At 42.1% G+C, this 18,673-nt stretch overlaps 2 protein-coding genes and 1 long non-coding RNA gene across 4 annotated transcripts; all 3 read left to right on the top strand.

Moving 5' to 3' along the window:
* Window positions 1-6,956: 6,956 nt before the first annotated feature.
* On the top strand, window positions 6,957-8,597 carry LOC115175086 (uncharacterized). Its single transcript, XR_003871907.1, has 2 exons — window positions 6,957-7,018; window positions 8,071-8,597. It is a non-coding gene; the product is annotated as an uncharacterized LOC115175086 (long non-coding RNA).
* A 290-nt stretch (window positions 8,598-8,887) lies between these two features.
* Window positions 8,888-10,857, top strand: LOC115175084 (complement C1q-like protein 2). Of its 2 annotated transcripts, none has more exons than XM_029734258.1 (3): window positions 8,888-9,286; window positions 9,453-9,584; window positions 9,810-10,857. In XM_029734258.1, the coding sequence occupies exons 1-3, from the start codon at window positions 9,037-9,039 to the stop codon at window positions 10,079-10,081; spliced, it is 654 nt and encodes a 217-aa protein (XP_029590118.1). In that variant the 5' UTR covers window positions 8,888-9,036; the 3' UTR covers window positions 10,082-10,857. The 2 variants fall into 2 exon arrangements, with proteins under 2 accessions (XP_029590118.1, XP_029590117.1); XM_029734257.1 differs by having other exon boundaries at window positions 8,888-9,292.
* A 525-nt stretch (window positions 10,858-11,382) lies between these two features.
* On the top strand, window positions 11,383-12,810 carry LOC115175085 (cerebellin-2-like). Its single transcript, XM_029734259.1, has 3 exons — window positions 11,383-11,636; window positions 11,989-12,126; window positions 12,426-12,810. Exons 1-3 carry the CDS (start codon window positions 11,438-11,440, stop codon window positions 12,602-12,604), a joined length of 516 nt encoding a protein of 171 aa, XP_029590119.1. The 5' UTR covers window positions 11,383-11,437; the 3' UTR covers window positions 12,605-12,810.
* Window positions 12,811-18,673: the final 5,863 nt, after the last annotated feature.

The raw sequence follows: 18,673 nt of genomic DNA, 5'->3' as shown, positions 1-18,673 counted from the left end.
AAGATAGAGAAATGTTGTGGAAGGGAAAGTATCAAGCACATTCTCCAAGGCAGAACCAATCAGGACTACTCAGGAGAACATCAGACACAGGAGAAAGGAATAGACTAAAACCAAGGAGGGAGTTTCAGTATTATAGTGGGGAAGAAGACAGTGGGGAGAGAGAAGAGCAGTATCCCCTGATAGAACTACCCAATCCCCAAGCTGGGGTGGAGGATAACGAACCTACTGTTCGGGTCTACAGGCCCTGGACACAGAGAGATATAGAGAAAGCAGTGGTTGGGATTCCCCACCCAAAGACAGGAATGGCTGGATTTGAGAGAGATTTGAGCGGGCTAGCGTCCAGTTTTAGATTAAACACAGGGGAGATAGAGAGAGCAGTCAGAACCATTGTAGGTAAGGATTGGTTCGCCGTGCGCGGGGCGTGGGTGCCCACGGGGCAGGACGGGAATGTCATTCAGTGGACCGAGGGGCCAGGGGATCCTTTTAGAGCTAAAATCACGGAATTATGCGCTAATCTGACGGTACATTATCACTGACATGCTGATTTCTCCAAGATAACTGAATGCAGACAGGGAGATAGTGAGACGGTCAGCCAGTACCTAGAATGGTTAAAGGATGTATTTAACGCCAACAGTGGCACACCAGAACCTCCCCACGGGGGAGACCAAAACACCCCTTATCATCAGCAATTAAAGATAGCCTTTTTGACAGGGATGCATCCTGAAGTAAGTAAGGAGGTAAGGAAAAATTTGGTAGGATGGGGATTAGCTACCCTGGCGGAGGTAAAAAGATATGCTGTCCACCATGAACAGCATACACAGACAGAAAGGAGGAAGAAAGAGAACAGGAAAGATGAATTTCTAATGGCAGTTTTAGAAGACAAGGTCATGGGAGGAAGAGAAAGAGAGGACAGGACTAGACCAGACGGAAAAGGAATGTCAAAGGGGAAACTAGAAAATGTTACAATTGTCAGAAAGATGGACATTTTGCTAGAGAGTGTAAGGCCCCATGTGAGCATTGTGGTAGGACGGGACATAATCACCGCGATTGTAAACAAAAACCAAAGGGTAAGGTAGATAAAAAGGGGAAAAGGGAAAGACGCCCAAATCCTCATTCAGAGGACGAAGACGATGAATCCTGACTAGAGAAGGACCCTATGACAGAGAACGAGACTGACTGGACAAACTGGTATGGAGGGCCTGACATTGACGAAGGAGAAATAGATTTAAAACTGAGTATGTCAAATAACTTAGATTTTGAATGTGAAGTGTTTGAATTAGCTAATGTGGATCTGGCCTTGGCACAGGAACAGAAACTGTTTTTAACTCTTACAGTAATGGGAAAGAAAATTAAGTTCCTATGTGATACTGGGGATTGTAGAACAGCCATATGTAATGAGGATGCCCCCAGGGGGATTGAGTCATCAGGGGAGAAAATCATTGTACGATCAGCAACGGGACATCAGTGCATGGAGAGGCTATCCGCTCCTGTAACACTGAAACATGAGGCGTCTGGGGGAGAAGCTACGGTTCCCGTACTGATATCTAAACTTTGCCCAGTTAACAGGGATGTGATGACGAGATTGAATGTGGTCGTTACTCCCACTGAGAGGGGTATGAAAGCATACATAGTCCGGGATAATATGGTTGTCTGTGGGGATGGGGAACCATGTTATTGGTACAGTCAAGATCTACTGAGGGGGGGGTTAACTGACATTCCTAAAACTTTGATAGAACTCGCTGATGATGTAGTATCAGGACCCACCAAGATGTCCCCCGATGATTTACACTGTACTCTCTGGTATAACAAATACCCAGGTCCAGACCCAGTCTATGAGGAAGTTTTGTTCAAAACAGCAGAAAGAACTATTGGTTTGAAGTGGTTTCACTATGACAGTACACACGCTGCAGTTGAAGTAGAATTATTGCCTCAGACTAAGAAGTTGTTCAGGGAGAGGTGGAGTGCGCATGTATCTCTCGCCAAAGAGCCTTCAGAGGGGTGGGAGGACATGGGAGAGTGGGTGTCTAAGGGAAAGAGAATTACAGATTGGATTGATGTGACGGGGGGAGACCAGCACAGTCCCTCCACTGATCGATACCGTAGGAAGCTGAATTGGAGAGCCAATAGTATTCCTGGGGTACATTTGAGCGACCATGGGGGGAAATGAGAGAAGATGTATCTTCTAACTGAGGGACAAGAGGAGGAATTGAGACAAGTTCCTGAATATTTATGGTCACAAGGTCCAGCAGATGTAGGATTAATTAAAGGAGTAGTCCCCATACAAGTAGTGCCAAAATCTAATTTTCGACCATATCAGAAGCAATATCCTATGGAACCAGAGGCAATAAAAGGCATTATGCCTGTTTTTGAGCAGTTGAGACAAGGCGGAGTGATAGTGCCAGGAGATGAAGCATTTTGCAATTCACCAGTTTTCCATGTTAAAAAGGCAGCACCTAGTACTGATTGGAGGATGGTCACAGACTTACAGGGGGTTAATAATAGTATCATTCCACGAACTCCATGCGTACCAGACCCACACACTTTATTGAACCAGTTGAAACCAGAGAATGCATACTTCACGGTGATCAATTTAGCAAATGCATTTTTTAGCATTCCAGTACACTCAGACAGCCAGGGATGGTTCGGCTTTACCTTTTTGGGAAAAAAATGGGTGTATTCAAGACTGCCAATGGGATTTTCGGCAAGTCCAACAATATTCAACCAAGCCCTTACCCGAAATTTAGGACAATTTGATCCTCCAAATAACAGCCAAATTTTAATATATGTAGACGATATCTTGGTGGCGAATCCCTCTCAGAAGGGCTGTAAGGCTGACACTCTGGCTCTGTTAGTATTCTTAGCAGAACAAGGTCATAAAGTCAGCCAGAGGAAGTTGCAACTCTGGCAGGAGGAAGTTATCTATTTGGGGCACACTATAACTCAAGAAGGGAGAACACTTAATTCTACCAGAAAGACAGCCATTCTAGAAGCACCTAAACCACTCAATAAGAAACAGATGATGAGTTTTCTTGGAATGACTAACTATTGCCGTGCATGGATACCCCATTTTGCATTACATACAGGGAAGCTTAGTGAGTTGATATACGGTAAAGCTATGGCAGCAAAAGATAAGATCAAGTGGACAGATGAGGCTGAAAACCAGTTTGTAAACATTAAAAAGTTATTAACATCGAGCTCGTACTGGCGTTTCCCAGATATGATTGCCCCTTTACACAGACAGTAGTGTCATGACGTTGGCCTCTTTGGGTACAGGGCTATCAGTTGACCCCCTCCCCTTTGTACCATCCCCCAACCTACCTTCCCCCCAACCCAGGCCCTGTGTGAAAGGGTTGTAAAAACTCTAAGAGGAGAATCTCCTATCACATGTTCCATAGAGAGACAAAGGAAATTCTTCCAACTCATAGAATTGGAGAACCGAGCGACAGGTGTGTTCTGGAGAGGGTATGGAAGATTGGTGAAGAGTCCAGCTACAAACTGGTCCGCTTGGTACAATTTTGTGATACTCAGAAGAGACAATATAGCCATATTACCATAAAACTGTTTATATAATAGCCTCAGCGATGAGACTTGCCTCATAATGGTTGTATAAAATGTATTAATAAGGATAAAGCTATTTGTAATACATTGAGATGCTATGTACTGATGTTAATGTGATAGAATTGGATTTCTGTACCAAGCTTCACTCAGCCATCGGCACGCCCCCCAAGGGACACAGACAGGACCAGGCGTCATTTGACAAGCCTGTTCTAGGGTCATCTATAAAAACCCCCACCCTGATTTACTTTCTTAAGACCAGGCCTCCACTCCATTGCGAGTTGGCCCATAGGTTTGACCATCCAAGTACTCTACTGAAAGTGAACTATACCACGTGGTTAACTTTTAGACTATCGAGACAGACAGAATAAGAACAAGTCTTTGATATTAATTATTAGTCTGCAGCTAAGTAAATTATATCATCGAACGCGAAGACCAACGAAACATCCATTCTATAACGACATTAATGAATGTCGCTTTGAAAGATCCATTCTAAACGAGAGAGAGAGAGAGAGAGAGAGAGAGAACTCTCCATTAGAACAGAACGCTTCAACAAGGATCCCGACGACACTGAGCGTAAATATATATTGATTGCAATTGTTCCCGAATGAGTGAGCGTTCAATTGTCAATTGTAATATTAATGAACTCTGTAGGTGTGCATCCTCAGCTGACTTTTATGATCCATTGTCCAACAGGCCGACCTGCCTGTTAGCCCATTAGGGCACATTACGCTACCAATCCTTTGTGACGATAATTACTGTTTGTATGTTTTCTGTTAATTACTTAGTGTAGTAAATAAATGATTTTAAGACAATTGATGTATGGATGATTTTAGTAAAGACTGGGTTCGTGCAGATACAACAATTTACGACGTTTGGAATGAGACTGGACTAGAGGTAAAATACACCATTGAAACCAGAAGATAATCGGCCTATATTATAATATAGGAAAGTTATATTAGGAAAATTATAACTTTGTAATCTGAATATTTTTCTTGGTGCCCCGATCTCCTAGTTAATTACAATTAAACGATTAATCAGTTTAATCGCGTGATAATAATTACAGGGAGTTAATTGATAAACCTATCTTCAGTTTAATGGTACCCAAAGACACGACAGTAGACTGTAGGGAGGGGTTCATGACGTCAGTACTAACCCAGAGACACAGGGGAAAAAGTAGGCCTATTGCTTACTATTCCTCCCGATTAGATGAAGTAGCCCAAGCCATGCCACCGTGTTTACAGTCTGTGGTAGCAGCAGCTCAGGCAGTGAAGGACTCGGCTTCTGTGGTGCTCTATCATGACTTGACTTTAACAGTTCCTCATGCCGTATCCATACTGTTGTTAGAACATAAGATGGCATACATGTCACCAGCTAGACATTTGTCTTGTATGATAATTCTTCTGAATATGCCTAATTTGACAATAGAACGTTGTACGACTCTGAATCCCTCAACATTAGTTCCGATTGCAACAGATGGCAGCCCACATGATTGTGTAACCGAAACTGAGAAAGTTGTCCTACCACGGCCCGATTTGACTGACCTAGCCTTATCTGATGGGGAACTGACAATGTTCGTAGATGGTTCATCCAGAAAAAACCCTGATGGTTCTAATGCGACAGGGTATGCTATAGTTACAGACACAGAGGTCTTGGAAGCAGAACCGTTACCGAGAAACTATTCAGCACAACAAGCAGAGATAGTGGCACTTACCCGTGCGTGTCAGTTAGGGACAGGAAAATGTATTACTATCTTCACAGACAGTGCCTATGCATTTAACACAGTACACATATTTGCAGCCCAATGGAGAAACAGGGGAATGGTAACCACTTCTGGAAAACCTATTACACACGCTCAGTTAATTTTGAATCTATTAGATGCTGTACTTTTGCCAGAAAAGTTAGCTATTTGTAAATGTGAGGCTCACACTACTGGAAAGGATAGTATCAGTAATGGCAACAGGAAGGCGGATCAGGAAGCAAAACGGGCAGGCCTCAAGCCACAACTGCCGACACAGCATTTGTTAAAAGAGGAAGTGAGCATAGACAGAACAATATTACAGGACAGTCAATCTAGAGCACCAATGAAGGAGATTTCAAAATGGGAAAGGTTAGGAGCGGTCCATACAGATGGGATTTGGTATAAGGATAGATTACCAATACTGCCTAAGTCATTGTTTAGATATACAACAATATTGATACATGGGCAGAGCCATGTATCAACAGGAGGGATGGTAGAAATAATAAGAAAGCACTTCGTAGCATACGGGATTACAAACTACTTAAAAAAAATGTTCCAGATGTGTTATTTGTGCACAAAGTAATCACCAGGGTAGACAGAGAGCACCACAGGGAGAATATCCCCGGGCAAAATATCCTTTCCAACAACTAGAAATGGATTTTATAGAACTTACTAGAAGTGAAGGAAAGAAGTGCTGTCTGACCCTCATAGATAAATACACTAAATGGGTGGAAGCATTTCCCACCTCCTCTGCAGATGCACTAACAGTGGCTAAGGCATTATGCCAAGATATCATTCCTAGATTTGGTCTAGCAGAAACCATTTATTCCGACAATGGGTCCCATTTTTCTAATCAAATAATAGATAACATTGGACAAAAATTAGGTATAAATATGAAGAAACATTGTTCCTATAGTCCACAATCCACGGGCCTGATTGAGCGCATGAACGGTACCATTGAATGCAGGTTAACCTGTTAGGGCTAGGGGGCAGTATTTACACCGCCGGATAAAAAACGTACCCGATTTAATCTGGTTACCACTCCTACCCAGTAACTAGAATATGCATATACTTATTAGATATGGATAGAGAACACCCTAAAGTTTCTAAAACTGTTTGAATGGTGTCTGTGAGTATAACAGAACTCATATGGCAGGCAAAAACCTGAGAGATTCCTTTACAGGAAGTGGCCTGTCTGACCATTTATTGGCTTTCTTTGACATCTCTTTCCAAAACAAAGGATCTCTGCGGTAACGTGACACTTCCCACGGCTCCCATAGGCTCTCAGAGCCCGGGGAAAAAACAGAATGTCGTCATTCCAGCCCCAGGCTGAAGCACATTATCGCCTTTGTCAAGTGGCCGATCAGAGGACAAAGGGCTTAGGCTCGTGCACTGGCCGCCCCAGTCCTTCTTTTTTTCCCTCTATTTACCGAAACGCAGAGTTCCGGTCAGAATATTATCGCTTTTTTACGAGATAAATTGCATAAAAATTGATTTTAAACAGCGGTTGACATGCTTCGAAGTACGGTAATGGAATATTTAGATATTTTTTGTCACGAAATGCGCCATGCTCGTAACCCTGATTTACCATTTCGGATAGTGTCTAAAACGCACGAACAAAACGCCGCTGTTTGGATATAACGATGGATTATTTGGGACCAAACCAACATTTGTTATTGAAGTAGAAGTCCTGGGAGTGCATTCTGACGAAGAACAGCAAAGGTAATAACATTTTTGTTATAGTAAATCTGACTTTGGTGAAGGCTAAACTTGCTGGGTGTCTAAATAGCTAGCCCGTGATGGCTGGGCTACTTAGAATATTGCAAAATGTGCTTTCACCAAAAAGCTATTTTAAAATCGGACATATCGAGTGCATAGAGGAGTTCTGTATCTATAATTCTTAAAATAATTGTTATGCTTTTTGTGAACGTTTATCGTGAGTAATTTAGTAAATTGTTAGTAAATTCCCCGGAAGTTTGCGGGGGGTATGCTAGTTCTGAACGTCACATGCTAATGTAAAAAGCTGTTTTTTGATATAAATATGAACTTCATTGAACAAAACATGCATGTATTGTATAACATAATGTCCTAGGGTTGTCATCTGATGAAGATCATCAAAGGTTAGTGCTGCATTTAGCTGTCTTCTGGGTTTTTGTGACATTATATGCTAGCTTGAAAAATGGGTGTCTGATTATTTCTGGCTGGGTACTCTGCTGACATAATCTAATGTTTTGCTTTCGCTGTAAAGCCTTTTTGAAATCGGACAGTGTGGTTAGATTAACGAGAGTCTTGTCTTTAACCTCTTACATCTAGATGTTCCGCTAGCGGAACGTCTGCTCCAATATCCAATGATGGGCGTGGCGCGAAATACAAATTCCTCTAAAATCCGAAAACTTCCATTTTTCAAACATATAACTATTTTACAGCTATTTAAAGACAAGACTCTCGTTAATCTAACCTCACTGTCCGATTTCAAAAAGGCTTTACAGCGAAAGCAAAACATTAGATTATGTCAGCAGAGTACCCAGCCAGAAATAATCAGACACCCAATTTTCAAGCTAGCATATAATGTCACCAAAACTCAAACCACAGCTAAATGCAGCACTAACCTTTGATGATCTTCATCAGATGACACACCTAGGACATTATGTTATACAATACATGCATGTCTGTTCAATCAAGTTCATATTTATATAAAAAAACAGCTTTTTACATTAGCATGTGACGTTCAGAACTAGCATATTATGTGGTTGTTGTTTGGTCCCTTGTGCAAGAGGTCTCATTTCCAGGGCTCTGGAGAGATCAATGACGGAGCAGATGGTGAGATACGGACTGATTCCAAGTTCAGACCAGTGGGATGACAAATACCTACCACCGAGCCTGGTGGAGGATCCATTCAGTTATGAGGAACCCATGTTCGATGAAACCATCTTTAACACTTAGGAAGGCTGTTTCTTTAAATGAAGGTCATTGCGAAAATCCTAATCCGAAGAGTTATGACTGGACATAGGCTTAGAACAGTCATTGATAAGTATGTAATGAAAATACATGTATTTGTTTTCTTTTATCTAGTTGATTTTGGGTGACATTTCTGAATCCAATAAAAATAGATGTGTAATAGTGTATGTGAAATATTTAGCCAATAGGGTGGATTGTAATGAAAATGTTATGATTAAAGGTTTGACTAAATGATTTCACCCTGAAAATGTATAACCGAGTGATTATAAGATGAAGGTACTAATGTGTGTGTGTAGGAAAAGTTTAAGCTTAAGGATTTAGCAATGTAAGCAAGACATTCAAGGAAAAAGGGGAACTGTTAAGACAGCAGACAACTTGTGACCACTGTGAAACTAATAACAGGAAGAAGGTCTCCCCACCCAGGGAGGGGAGAAACCTTTAGGCTTACAGTAAATTATGTAACATGGGGCAGGATATGATAAGCAATGTATGTGATGGAGAAGACTTTTAAATAAGCATTGACAGTGTTAAAGAAGAGGAGGGGGCATCTGTAAGGGGTATGACATATGATATGACCAAATGTTAGGTATAAAAGGTTGTGTACATTGTATGATATTCAGAGCTCTCGTGAATAAACTTGGTTGACTATTGTAGGCTGGGCCTCCATCTGTGTCATTTAACCAGAACCTTACAAACTCTGGGGTGCAGACTGAGTAGTTTAATTGAAGTTCAGTTTATGAACATTGGGAACAAAATTCTCATAGCAGTTGCTTTATTAAGAGATGGAGGCTGTCAGTGTTCTGCTGCTGTTGCTGTGCTGCTGCAGTCTGTCTGGAGCGCAAGTTGAGAGCAGTAATGAAGGAAACGTCACAAACGAAAGCTCTCAACACTTTGACGACAAAGTAGGAAACGACTGGATGAACGAGCTGATGGAGAGTTCCGGTGAAGCGGCAGGCACCACCGGCTCCCAATCGGACGTCTACACTGTGCTGAGAGAACTTATTGCCAAAGTGGAAAATCTGGAGAAGGCAGGTAATGGTGAGTAAGTGACTGAGCACGATATGATGGTGTTCTTGCTACATTTTGTAACATTGTGAATTTCCCCAATGGCCGGTACTTCTAAAGCCAAAGTTAATTTCAATCACTTTTCGTGTTTGTGTGTGTGTTCTTGAAATAATTTACACTTGTTTCTTCACAGAGAGACCTAAGGTGGCGTTCTCAGCATCGCTCTTCCCATCATCTCAACACAGAGGGCCCTTTAATATTGACACCACCCTGATATTCACAAATGTTATCACAAACATTGGCCAAGCTTACAACTCTGGAACAGGTAGTTTATTTTACAGCATAATTACTGTTTCTAATTTAATTTATTTTGAATTGTAATATGAGCTCAGAGGGCTTTGATTGTCCGTGACTTTTATATACCTTCGGACATCAAACATGCAAGTCAACCATTCTATATAAATTGTACCAAAAGGAATTCATGTTCATCACGAGTATGATGTTGAAATGAATGCATCTATTGCATGCATCTCCTCTCTCTGCACTGCAGGTGTCTTTGCTGCACCGGTGAGAGGGGTCTACTACTTCACGTTCACTTGCAATTCTGGGACTACAGGAAAAGTGAATGCGGCACTGTTGAAGAATGGCCAAAATATGGCTGCCGTGATTGAAAATGGTAATGTTGACAGCATGGGGTCAAATAGTGTAATACTGCAGTTAAATGAAGGTGATCATGTTAAAATTATCCTCTGGCGTGACAACAGCATCTATGACAATGGATACAGGAGCACATTCACTGGTGTCCTGCTCTTTCCAATGTGAGGAGAGCATACCATTTGCTTGTTGTATCTGTAATGATTGTAAAGTTTTTGTAGGAATGTATGTACAATAATCAAACAGTGATGTTCGTCATCCTTCAGGAAATACTGCAGGTGCATTTCTCCAACGTTTATGCAAACAGGATTCTGAAGGTTTTACAAATGTATGATTTGTAAAGATTCTTAATCACCAATACAGTAAAACTAGTTTATCAGATGTCACAGATGCATAGGAATCCCCCCACTAACATATCCAGCACTAACTACAGTGAGCCTGAGCACACTGTACTAGAGCATAAGTGTAAGGACCGACGCAAGAGATGAGAAGCAGGTAAGGGGAGTCAACATTTTAATCAGGAACAAACAGGTAACAGGACAGCGTCAGCACACGGTTAAACATGGACATATGACAATCAATGCAGAAGCAGGGAACAGAGCGGGGAACCAGACAGATATAGGGAAGGTAATGACAGAGGTGATTGAGTCTAGGTGAGTCCAGTAATCGCCGATGCGCGTGATGTGGGGAAGGCAGGTGTGAGTAATGATGATGTGTGAAGTGCAGGGGAGCCTGGCGCTCGGGGGAAGAACGGGAGCAGGAGTGACAATATGTTTAGTTGTTTTTACATTTTTTTACTTCTTATGTAACCAAGGAGCATCAGAAACTGAATGTACCATACATACTGCAGCCTTACAGAAAACAGTTTTGTTCACATAACCTGATTTAATAAAATGTTTTTTGTTCTGTTCTGGAAAATAAAGCAAATATAAGGATCCAACCTACCCATGTCTCAAGAATGTTGTTTTATTTGTTTAATCATTGGTTATAGAGAAACAAGTGTATTTCTTGTTATCATCAACATCTGCTATTTCAAGGTTATGTCAGTTGGCCATACGGGTATTATGTTTCGTTTTTTTCTTCCTTTACTACTATAGATACAACATAGACATACGTTTTATAGAAATATTGTCGACTGCTCCTTTAATCAAAATATACATTTGTCTTCGCTGTTCTATTACGGTAAAAAGCGAAGGATCGGTTTGATGTAATTTGTTGACGCACAGAGTTGAGTGAACTATGCTGATACTAGGGTTGCAAAATCCAGGTAATTTTGACAAAATTCCCAGGTGGTCCAGAAATCCCAGTTGGAGGAGTACTGGATTTCCTGCTTATTCCCTCCTGATTCCAGGAATCTTCCAGCCAGGATTTCTGCAAAAGCTGGGGATTTATGAAAAGTTCCCAGAATTTTGCAACCCTGGTTACATTTTAAATAAACCAATCCATATATATCTAACTCAACATATGAGGAGCAGTCAGACATCTCAGCAAACCTTTCCCACCCGGTTCGTTGAAAGCCCTGCGATGGAGTCTGTTTTGGCTGTAGTGGTGTTGCTTTGCTGTTGTGTGGTTGAGACTCAGACGGAGAGTGAGCCTATCTCACCAACACCTGGGCCAAACCAGGTTCCCATCTCAACATCTTTCTCAGCTGTCCCGTCCGAGGTTGACAGGCTGCTGAGGGAACTGACAGCCAGAGTGGAGAAACTGGAGAGCGAGTGTAACGGTAATGTTGGCCATTTCTTATCATTGTCCCTAGACTAAGTTTCTTAATGTGTGTCGGTATTCCTAAGGGCGTGCAGGAACAGTGTGTGTGTGTGTGTGTGTGTGTGTGGGTGTGTGTGTGTGTGTGTGTGTGTGTGTGTGTGTGTGTGTGTGTGTGTGTGTGTGTGTGTGTGTGTGTGTGTGTGTGTGTGTGTGTGTGTGTGTGTGTGTGTACGCATGATCAGTGGAAGTGTGTTCATGCTCTGTCATTATTTCACAGTGTCATTGGAAAGAAGTGCAAAAGTTCAGGCTGTCAAGCTATCTGGCTTCAAACGTATGATGTGTAGTAATCTGAACATAATGTCTTTTTACAGGAAAACCAAAAGTGGCCTTCTCCACTACACTTATGGTCAATGATGAACATTATCACTTAGGACCTTTCGACGAGAACACCACCGTGGTGTATAAAAAGGTCATTACGAACATCGGTGAAGCATATAACCCAGATACAGGTATTTACCCACTAGTCTCTCAACATTATTTTAAAGGTGCAATCGGTAATTTCATTTAGTGTCAAGCGCTGCCCTGCACTTATAAACTGAGGGGATGAGACTTAGTGAATCAAACAGTTTGTTTAATATTTCGGTTCTTGGATGAAAGTGTTTGTAGTACTTTGAGTTGCCACTGGCAATGATGAAAGATACAGATTGCACCTTTATGTATGTTACTGAGGTGTCTTTATGTCCTTGTTCTGTTGTGTCATAATCACACAGAGTTGTTTTTGTCCACCTTGCTTTCCTACCTGATGCAGGTGTCTTTACTGCACCTGTGGGAGGGGCCTACTACTTCACATTCACTTGCAATGTTGGGAATTCAGGGAAGGCGAATGCAGCGTTGCTTAAGAACGGTGTGAAAATGGTTGCCGTCTATGAAACTGCAAACCCAAAATCCGGAATATACCACGGCGGGGGGCCAATGGAGTCACACTAGACCTAGTGGAAGGAGACAAAGTCAATGTGGTTCTCTGGAGTGGCAGTAGCATGTTTGACAACAGCAGAATTAACATGTTTAGTGGTTACCTTCGATTTCCTATCAATAATAAGTAATAGTAAAAGGCTGATATTTACATGGCATGACTAAGCAAGAATTGAAAATGCTTATTTCAACATTTCATTAAAGGAATAATCCACTCAAAAGCTATCTTCTGGTATTTTTTTAATTAGTCCACTGTTGATACAGTCAAAAATGTTTTGCGCTGCTGGTATGAACTGGTAAAACCAACGTAGCAGTAGTTGGTTGGGCTTGACGTGCCGGGGCTGCTTGTACACAACCCAAAGCCTGTCTGGCCTCACGTGGTATGAGACTGTAATCCATCACCAGGAAGACAAAAGGTCAGGGGAGAGGACTAACAAATCATCTCCAAAATCTCCCGAAAACAGAAAGGTTGGACTGTTGGGCATGGGGCTAACAACCCGAAACCGCAAAAAATTTGTGCTACAGAACCCGCAACAAATTACAATTCTACAATTGGATATGAAGATCTCCCAGAGTCCCAGACTTGTATGAGCACCATCAGTGAAAGCCTACGGGAATCTAGTGACAGACTTATGGGAGCACTGAACACCAAAAACAAACTGCACTTTGGCTTTTGTAATTTTTGAACAATGTTTGAGTCCAGAAAGCTGGCACAGGTTTCCAACGAAATGAGGAGATACAAGCTACAGATCCTGGGGGTGAGGGAAGTCAGGTGGACTAGCTCTGAATCTACAAGAACTAGCACTTGAGAAACAGTACTACATGCTGGAAAGGAGGACGGACAACATTGTGACGGTGTTGACATCATCCTACAGAAAGGTGTAGAGAACTCTAATGGAATGGAAACTAATCAGCAGCAGAATGATAACAGCCAGGCTCAATGGACAACCAACCAAACTAACAATAATTCAGTGTTATGCTCCCACAAACGATGCCAAAGATGAAGAAAAATACCTGTTCTTTAACACCTTCCAATCTGAAGTAGAGAAAACACCTATTAAAGACCTGATCCTCTTCATTGGTTACCTGAATGCAATGGTTGGCACCGACAACACTAACTACGAGAGAGCAATATGGAGCACGGCTGTGGAGAGATGAATGATAACAGTGACAGACTGGCAACATTCTGCGTCACAAATAACCTGGTGATAGGTGGCAGCCAGTTTCCCCACAAGAATATCCACAAGCTGACATGGTACTCTCCTAATGGAAGAGGCAAACCAGATTGATCACCTGGTGATCAACGGCAAGTGGAGAAGCTCGCTGAGGGACGTCAAGTTGCGAAGGAGAGCAGATGTTGCCAGTGACCACCATCTTGTGACTGCTAGCTGAAACGTTCAGGACCATCAACATGTTGGCATGCTGAGAGACCAAACCATCAAGAATATATATATATATATATATATACACTGCTCAAAAAAATAAAGGGAACACTTAAACAACACAATGTAACTCCAAGTCAATCACACTTCTGTGAAATCAAACTGTCCACTTAGGAAGCAACACTGATTGACAAGAAATTTCACATGCTGTTGTGCAAATGGAATAGACAACAGGTGGAAATTATAGGCAATTAGCAAGACACCCCCAATAATTGAATGCTGGCGGTGCTTTCATGCTACTCAGTAGTACTCATCTAGTGGTAGCATGAGAGGGAGTCTACAACCCACACATGTGGCTCAGGTAGTGCAGCTCATCCAGGATGGCACATCAATGCGAGCTGTGGCAAGAAGGTTTGCTGTGTCTGTCAGCGTAGTGTCCAGAGCATGGAGGCGCTACCAGGAGACAGGCCAGTACATCAGGAGACGTGGAGGAGGCCGTAGGAGGGCAGCAACCCATCAGCAGGACCGCTACCGAGCAGGAGGAGCACTGCCAGAGCCCTGCAAAATGACCTCCAGCAGGCCACAAATGTGCATGTGTCTGCTCAAATGGTCAGAAACAGACTCCATGAGGGTGGTATGAGGGCCCGACGTCCACAGGTGGGGGTTGTGCTTACAGCCCAACACCGTGCAGGATGTTTGGCATTTGCCAGAGAACACCAAGATTGGCAAATTCGCCACTGGTGCCCTGTGCTCTTCACAGACGAAAGCAGGTTCACACTGAGCACGTGACAGAGTCTGGAGACGCCGTGGAGAACGTTCTGCTGCCTGCAACATCCTCCAGCATGACCGGTTTGGCGGTGGGTCAGTCATGGTGTGGGGTGGCATTTCTTTGGGGGGCCGCACAGCCCTCCATGTGCTCGCCAGAGGTAGCCTGACTGCCATTAGGTACCGAGATGAGATCCTCAGACCCCTTGTGAGACCATATGCTGGTGCGGTTGGCCCTGGGTTCCTCCTAATGCAAGACAATGCTAGACCTCATGTGGCTGGAGTGTGTCAGCAGTTCCTGTAAGAGGAAGGCATTGATGCTATGGACTGGCCCGCCCGTTCCCCAGACCTGAATCCAATTAAGCACATCTGGGACATCATGTCTCGCTCCATCCACCAATGCCACGTTGCACCACAGACTGTCCAGGAGTTGGCGGATGCTTTAGTCCAGGTCTGGGAGGAGATCCCTCAGGAGACCATTCGCCACCTCATCAGGAGCATGCCCAGGCGTTTTAGGGAGGTCATACAGGCACGTGGAGGCCACACACACTACTGAGCCTCATTTTGACTTATTTGAAGGACATTACATCAAAGTTGGATCAGCCTGTAGTGTGGTTTTCCACTTAAATTTTGAGTGTGACTCCAAATCCAGACCTCCATGGGTTGATAAATTGGATTTCCATTGATTATTTTTGTGTGATTTTGTTGTCAGCACATTCAACTATGTAAAGAAAAAAGTATTTAATAAGATTATTTTTTTCATTCAGATCTAGGATGTGTTGTTAAAGTGTTCCCTTTATTTTTTTTGAGCAGTATATATTTACATATATATAGAGAGAGAGAGAGATAGGAAGTGGGAGAAAGTGATTAAGGCTTACAGTAAAAGCAGCAAGGAAACCATGGACAGAGAAGGCGGCAATGCAAGGAATGGATCACCCCAGAAACATGGGAAATTGAGGAATATATCACCCCAGAAACATGGGAAATTATTGAGGAATGGATCACCCCAGAAGCATGGGAAATTATTGAAGAAAGAGGGGACCTGTAAGAGAAAACAACAGATGCCAAATCAAAAAGGCTGAAACAGAAACTGGAAGAGCAGTACAGAAAAATGAACATGCTAGTCAGAATAGACAACTGGCTAGTCAGAAGAGACAAAAGGACGTAAGGAACAGTATAAAAAATCACTAACCTAATCTGTGACTGAAACTTCAAGTCAAATACAGAAAATGAACAGGAAGCAAGATGGACAGAACATTTCAGAGGTTCTCAACCCCCTGTGGATCTAATTAACACACCTGAAACTGCTCCAGAAGATCTAGACATAAACACCGACCCACCAACCGAAGAAGAAATAATCACTACCATCAAGTCCAGTAAGAATGGAAAAGCTCCAGGTCCTGATAGCCTCAATGAAGAGCTGTTCAAAATCTTCATTGAAATCTGAATGAAAGGAAAGATACCTTCAGATTGGACCAAAAGGATCATCATACAGGTACCTAAGAAGGGCACACAACTGCAAAAACAGGATGGAACTGCAAAATCAGTTCCCAACAAGATCTATTGCAAGAATATCGTACAACGGATGTCTCCAGCTGTAGACAAAGTGCTTATGAACGAACAAGCGGGTTTTAGTGGAGGAAGGAGCTGTACAGACCAGATCTTTGCCCTCAGGAACATTATTGATCAATGTAGTGAGTTGCATTGGAAGCTCTACATCAACTTTATTGACTTCCAGAAGACTTTTGACAGCATCCGCCGCGGCAGTTTATGGAAGATATTAAGAATTTATGGAATCTCCACCCATGTCATTAACATCATAAAACAGTTCTGCGGCAACTTCTCATGCACTGTGGGAACAAACAACACGAGCTTTGTTGTGAAGTCTGGAGTTTGTCAAGATTGTGTGATTTCAGCCCTACTCTCCAACCTGGCAATAGACTGGGTGATGCGGCGAACAACAGAAGATCAGGCAAGAGGTATACGATGGACCTTGAATTTTACTAAGACCTTGACTTCACCGATGACAACTCTTTTATCACACACCAACATCTACAAGCCAGAAATTGACCAAATCCAGTCCTTTGGCCAGCAAGAAGGCCTGGTTATCAACTGCAGCAAAACAAAGGTCATGAAAAATGATATCATCTACAGAATATCGCTATTTTTAAAACAAGCTATAGAAAGCTGGTTGCAATTTCAGTATAATCCACCTTAAAAGACAGAACACATATTACAGCAAATATTATGGTTAAACTCAAATATACAAATTGATGTATATATTTTTTGGGGGGGGAGAAACAAAATTACAAACGGTATAATCTTTATTAATGATATCATAAATAGGACTGGCGGAGTTATGTCACACATGTAGCTAACATAAATATATGGTCTGCTCTATCCAAAACTACAACCAACTGATTGCACCATTAACACAAAAATGTGGTGGTGTAAGTAAAAATACTTTACTTTTGTTGTGGGGTATCTGTACTTTACTTTACTATTTATATATTTTTTTTACAACTTTTACTTTTACTCCACTACATTCCTACAGAAAAGTATATACTTTTTACTCCAAACATTTTCCCTGACACCTAAAAGTTTTTTGTACATTTTTTATGCTTAGCAGGACACGAACATTTTCAAATTCACACACTTATCAAGAGAACATCCCTGTTCATCCCTACTGCCTCTGATGTGGCAGACTCACTAAACACAAATGCTTTCTTTGTAAATGATTGTCTTAGTTGTGCCATCTGGTTTGCTTAATATAAGGGATTTAAAACTAGTTATACTTTTACTTTTGATACTTAAGTATATTTTAGCAATTACCTTTAATTTTGATACTTATGTATATTTATAAGCAAATACTTTTAGACTTTTACTGAAGTAGTATTTTACTGGGTGACTTTCAATTTTTCTTGAGTCATTTTTACTTGACTCAAGTAAAAGTGAAAGTCACCCAGTAAAATACTAGTTATTCTTGGCTTTAGACCAGTTGAAGTGCCTATTGTTGTCTGTATTGTATTTGTCATTGCTAAAAGATCTGGATCAGGCCTTGATCTTTGCCACCCCGGAGCCTAGTGGTTAGAGCATTGGGCCGGTAACCAAAAGGTTGCTAGATCAAATCCCTGAACTGATAAGGTAAAAATCTGTTGTTCCTCCCCTGAGCAAGGCACTGTTCCTAGGATGTCATTGTAAATAAGAATTTGTTCTTAACTGACTTGCCTAGTTAAATAAAAAAAATATATATATATCTTTGCACCATCAAAAGGCTATCTGTAAGATTAAACTCCCTTGCCCTTCCACTTCCCTTACTCTCAAAACCTCCTACCAACACTCAACATAACATGAAGTGAAGTAGTATGCATCCATTTCTCATGCTTGAAGGACAGAAAGGCCTACATGACACCTTGAGCCCTGAATGTGCTTTGGCCACTTTAGTGTTGACCAGACTCCCATTTGGACTAGCATCTGTTTGTTAGTTTCCTCCTAAGAAAACACACTGCTCTCTAGAAGAAGGGTGTTAAAGACTGAAAGGAGGGGTGCATGTGATAGTCCTCTGAGGGTACAGTTATTTGTGGCAGAAGCTGCCAGAACTAATGCAGGTCCCATTGGGGAGGAGAGCTATTACTCGGATGAGCGGGAGTGCGGTAACTCATGGTATTGAAGAGCCCAGCCTCGCCTTTTGTTGAACAATGGCCAGGTTTTGCCATCAGAGCCTGGGAGCATACATGGTACGGTGCAGGGCACAGGTAAATGCAGGGTCGGACTGGGACCAAAAAATGGACCTGGCATTTCTAACACACCAGACTATTTTTTCCTCGAGGCCCCATTATTAGCCAGATAATTATCATTCTGCAAAAAAATAAATAATTGACAAGCCCACTAGACTTTAAATTGGAACAGCCCATCTGGCATTTCCCCGAAACGCCAG

This window comes from Salmo trutta, chromosome 35 (assembly GCF_901001165.1).
Source record: "Salmo trutta chromosome 35, fSalTru1.1, whole genome shotgun sequence".
Classification (NCBI taxonomy): Eukaryota; Metazoa; Chordata; class Actinopteri; order Salmoniformes; family Salmonidae; genus Salmo; species Salmo trutta.
The sequence above is the reverse complement of the archived record's forward strand: the minus strand, read 5'-3'. Positions and strand labels throughout refer to the sequence as shown.

Bases quoted from the DNA above. Each gene is read 5' to 3' on its own strand.
- LOC115175085 (XM_029734259.1), top strand. From the start codon at position 11,438: ATGGAGTCTGTTTTGGCTGTAGTGGTGTTGCTTTGCTGTTGTGTGGTT. The intron at 11,637-11,988 runs GTAATGTTGGCC...GTCTTTTTACAG, and splicing joins ACTGGAGAGCGAGTGTAACG to GAAAACCAAAAGTGGCCTTC. The intron at 12,127-12,425 runs GTATTTACCCAC...TACCTGATGCAG, and splicing joins AGCATATAACCCAGATACAG to GTGTCTTTACTGCACCTGTG.
- LOC115175084 (XM_029734257.1), top strand. From the start codon at position 9,037: ATGGAGGCTGTCAGTGTTCTGCTGCTGTTGCTGTGCTGCTGCAGTCTG. The intron at 9,293-9,452 runs GTGAGTAAGTGA...GTTTCTTCACAG, and splicing joins TCTGGAGAAGGCAGGTAATG to AGAGACCTAAGGTGGCGTTC. The intron at 9,585-9,809 runs GTAGTTTATTTT...TCTGCACTGCAG, and splicing joins AGCTTACAACTCTGGAACAG to GTGTCTTTGCTGCACCGGTG.